The following is a 5,000-nucleotide window of genomic DNA, read 5'->3' on the forward strand; positions in this document are numbered from 1 at the left end:
TACACACACACACACATGCAGTGACACATGCACACACACATACACGCACACACACACACACACACACACATGCAGTGACACATGCACACACACACACACACACACACACATGCAGTGACACATGCACACACACACACACACACACACACATGCAGTGACACATGCACACACATACGCACACACATGCAGTGACACACGCACACACACACATGCAGTGACACATGCACACACACATACACGCACACACACACATGCAGTGACACATGCACACACACACACACACACATGCAGTGACACATGCACACACACATACGCACACACACACATGCAGTGGCACATGCACACATACACACACGCACATACATGCACACACACACACACACACACACACACACACACACACACAGTGACATAAAGACAAACACACATGCACAAATGTGCACACACACACATTGACACACACAGCTGCGTTCAGGTGTCACAGGGATGTAAGAAAAAACTAAATTGTCAAACAACTCAAGAAACCCAAGACAAACGTGTTGATTAATATTGGAAAAATGAGACAATGTAAAAAAAAATTACATTACACATTTACAGGTATTAATTTAAGAGCTGTGTGTGTGTGTGTGTGTGTGTGTGTGTGTGTGTGTGTGTGTGTGTGTGTGTGTGTGTGTGTGTGTGTGTGTGTGTGTGTGTGTGTGTGTGTGTGTGTGTAGGGGGCGACAGACCTGGAGAAGCAGCTGGAGCTGCTGGTGGTGGAGAACCAGCGTCTGAAGCAGGAGCTCAAGTCCTGCAGGAGCTCTGACGCTGCTGCAGACAGCTGCAGCCGCTGCCCTCATAGCCAGGTATACACACACACACACACACACACACACACACACACACACACACACACACACACACACTCCTCTCACAGCCAGGTCGATCCCTAACTTGGACTCGAGCTCAAAGACTTGAGACTCAGCTTGGACTTCCAAAAAATGACTTACACATATATACAGATATACTCATAGACATACAGTATATACATTACAGGGTTCAGGGCCGGCCCTAGACTTTTTGGGGCCCTAAGCAGGATTTCGGGGGGGGGAGACTCTCACATTGTAACATGTTGCCACTGCACTCGGCACTAAACCAACTTGTGTATTGTAAATATTAGTTTAAGCACTCATAATGCACAAATACGCATTAAAAGACTAATGTGAGACCTATTAGCAGCAACACTATCTTTAAATAGACCGGCTCTGTTATGAGCTCTATTGTGGGACATTTCAAGCACTCTTGGGGGCCCCTCTGGTAGCCACGGGGCCCTAAGCAGACGCTTAGTGTGCTTATGGGTCGGATACTGCAGACGTATACAGAGACATGAGCAGTGTGAGTGTGTGCGGTGACCCTGTTGTATGTGTGTATCTGTAATATGAGATGTATTTTATTACTATTTCCATACCTGCAAACATGTCGCTTTTCGGCGAAAATCTCCGTTTTGAATGGGAAAATGTCATCCACGTGAATCGTGTAGATCTGAAGAGTTTTATTTTTTGGGGGTGGGGCGGGGGGGTCCAGAATGATGTGTCACCTTTTTCAGCCCTTCTGAGTTTGCAGGTACAGTACAGGCCAAAAGTTTGGACACACCTTCTCATTCAATGTGTTTCCTTTTTATTTTCATGACTATTTACATTGTAGATTCTCACTGAAGGCATCAAAACTATGAATGAACACATATGGAATTATGTACTTAACAAAAAAAGTGTGAAATAACTGAAAACATGTCTTATATTTTAGATTCTTCAAAGTAGCCACCCTTTGCTTTTTTTGATAACTCTGCAAACCCTTGGTGTTCTCTCAATGAGCTTCATGAGGTAGTCACCTGAAATGGTTTTACCTTCACAGGTGTGCTTTGTCAGGGTTAATTAGTGGAATTATTTCCCTTTATTAATAAAAAAGCAAAGGGTGGCTACTTTGAAGAATCTAAAATATAAGACATGTTTTCAGTTATTTCACACTTTTTTGTTAAGTACATAATTCCATATGTGTTCATTCATAGTTTTGATGCCTTCAGTGAGAATCTACGATGAAAATAAAAAGGAAACGCATTGAATGAGAAGGTGTGTCCAAACTTTAGGCCTGCACTGTATGTATTTGTTATTTTTTTACTAATTAAGAGATTTTTTGGCTTTTAAATTGTTGTATTTGTGCTTTCTGTTTCTGTTTAAATTGCACACGGTAGCCTACCTCACAAATAAAATGCAAATGTAAATTATGCGGCAGGATGCGGAGTCCCTGCGGAGGGAGGTGTCCCGCTGGGAGAGCCAGGCCCGGCAGAGGGAGCGCCGGCTGGCCGAGCTGGAGCGCGAGCTGCTGGAGAAGAGCTCGCGGGCCGAGGGCCTCCGACGGCAGCTGGACGAGGCCACGCGGCAGCTGGACGAGTCGCGGCGCCGCCACGGCGAGGCCGAGCAGAGACTGTCCCTCCGGCTGCAGCAGTGTGAGGACGAGCTCGCCAGGCAGGCCGCAGCCCCCGCTAGAGTCAAGGTGAGGACACGGGACACACATAGAGAGACAGAGACACACACACACACACACACACACACACACACACCTGAGGATATCTAATCTAGACACTCACACACAGACACACACAGAGACACACACACATAGAGACAGAGACACACACACACACACACACCTGAGGATATCTAATCTAGACACTCACACACAGACACACACAGAGACACACACACATAGAGAGACAGAGACACACACACACACACACACACACACACCTGAGGATATCTAATCTAGACACTCACACACAGACAAACACAGAGACACACACACATAGAGAGAGACACACACACACACACACACACACACACACCTGAGGATATCTAATCTAGACACTCACACACAGACAAACACAGACACACACACACATAGAGAGACACAGACACACACACACACACACACACACACACACACACACACACACACACACACACACACCTGAGGAAATCTAATCTAGACACTCACACACAGACCTACACAGAGACACACACACACACACACACACACATAGAGAGACAGAGATACACGCACACACACACAGACCTGAGGAAATCTACCGGTAATCTAGACACTCGCACACAGACACACACACACACACACACACACACACACCTGAGGAAATCTAATCCAGACACTCACACACAGACACAGACATACACAGAGACACACACACACACACACACACAGACCTGAGGAAATCTACCGGTAATCTAGACACTCACACACAGAGACACACACCGAGACACACACACACACACAGAGAGAGACACACACACACACACACACACACACACACACACCTGAGGAAATCTACCTGTAATCTAGACACTCACACACAGAGACACACACACACCTGAGGAAATCTAATCTAGGAAATCTAATCTAGCACATGGCACCTCCTGAACGTGTTAACACACCAGAATATGGAAACAGAAATGTTGTTAGTCCTACATTACATTATAAACAGAAATAATCCGTTATGAGCCGGCCGATTATCGATGCAGCGTCGTCCATGTCCACGATTCCAATGCGTCGATTATCTGATTACTTTCCGTCCCTCAGTACGTGAGCCAGCCCGCGGAGGTGGACTCGGCCGAGTCCCAGCGAGCGCTGGCCGAGCTGCAGGCCAAGAACGGAGGGCTGCAGGAGCAGCTGTCCCTGCAGAGACAGCTGCTCCGAGAGCTGGAGACACAGCTGCACGAGTCCCAGAGGACCTGCGCTCAGCTCAGGACACAGGTAACTGTCTGTCTGTCTGTCTGTCCCTTCCTCTGTCTGTATGTGCATCAACATACTTTCCATTATATGTTTAATATATGTTGAATTGCCATCCGTGTTTTCCTTCGCATATGCTGAATAAAGCTATTTCCACTGTCAATTGGTGCATTAAAGTGTATCAGAATGAAGGAAATTAAGTCTTTGATGCTCAAAATTTCACAGTGGGAGGACACCCAGACCCCCCCCCACTTTAATATTCCCATTCTGGTCCATATATTTATTAATTACAGTATACCCGCTAAAATACATTAGACTACACCACTACACACACAAACACACACACACACACATGTTCAGCGGGGAAGTACGACGTCTGCAAACATTGGCTGCCAAGACTCCAGTCGTCTGTTATATAGTGAATGGTCAGGCTGGTGAAAGGTCTGTTATACAGTACAGGCCAAAAGTTTGGACACACCTTCTCATTCAATGTGTTTCCTTTTTATTTTCATGACTATTTACATCGTAGATTCTCACTGAAGGCATCAAAACTATGAATGAACACATGTGGAATTATGTACTTAACAAAAAAGTGTGAAATAACTGAAAACATGTCTTATATTTTAGATTCTTCAAAGTAGCCACCCTTTGCTTTTTTATTATTAATAAGGGAAATAATTCCACTAATGAACCCTGACAAAGCACACCTGTGAAGGTAAAACCATTTCAGGTGACTACCTCATGAAGCTCATTGAGAGAACACCAAGGGTTTGCAGAGTTATCAAAAAAAAGCAAAGGGTGGCTACTTTGAAGAATCTAAAATATAAGACATGTTTTCAGTTATTTCACACTTTTTTGTTAAGTACATAATTCCATATGTGTTCATTCATAGTTTTGATGCCTTCAGTGAGAATCTACGATGTAAATAGTCATGAAAATAAAAAGGAAACTCACTGAATGAGAAGGTGTGTCCAAACTTTTGGCCTGTACTGTGTGTCAGCCGGTTGCAGCTCGTGGCTCTAAATTTTGCAGGATTGCGTCATCAACATGAATTATCGCGATAGTGCAGTATAATTAAAATCTCTATTGTAGGCCAGTTTTGCATCGTTTATATTGCCCATCCCTACTGTCTGTCTGTCTGTCTGTCTGTCTGTTAAACCCCCTTTCCAACAAGTGACCCTACCATAGTCGGTACCAACTGGATCGTGGTCTTCTAAATTAGTTTC

The 5,000-nt window shown here is 44.9% G+C and overlaps 1 protein-coding gene across 1 annotated transcript in view; it reads left to right on the forward strand.

The window, feature by feature from the left end:
- The window catches only part of LOC114558154 (kinesin-like protein KIFC3), a 40,436-nt gene that overhangs the window by 6,493 nt on the left and 28,943 nt on the right, over window positions 1-5,000 (forward strand). Inside the window, 3 exon segments of the mRNA XM_028581968.1 lie at window positions 717-845; window positions 2,269-2,529; window positions 3,625-3,798. Of these exon segments, the coding sequence (XP_028437769.1) occupies window positions 717-845; window positions 2,269-2,529; window positions 3,625-3,798 (564 nt within the window).

This window comes from Perca flavescens, chromosome 1 (genome assembly GCF_004354835.1).
Source record: "Perca flavescens isolate YP-PL-M2 chromosome 1, PFLA_1.0, whole genome shotgun sequence".
In the NCBI taxonomy this organism is placed as follows: Eukaryota; Metazoa; Chordata; class Actinopteri; order Perciformes; family Percidae; genus Perca; species Perca flavescens.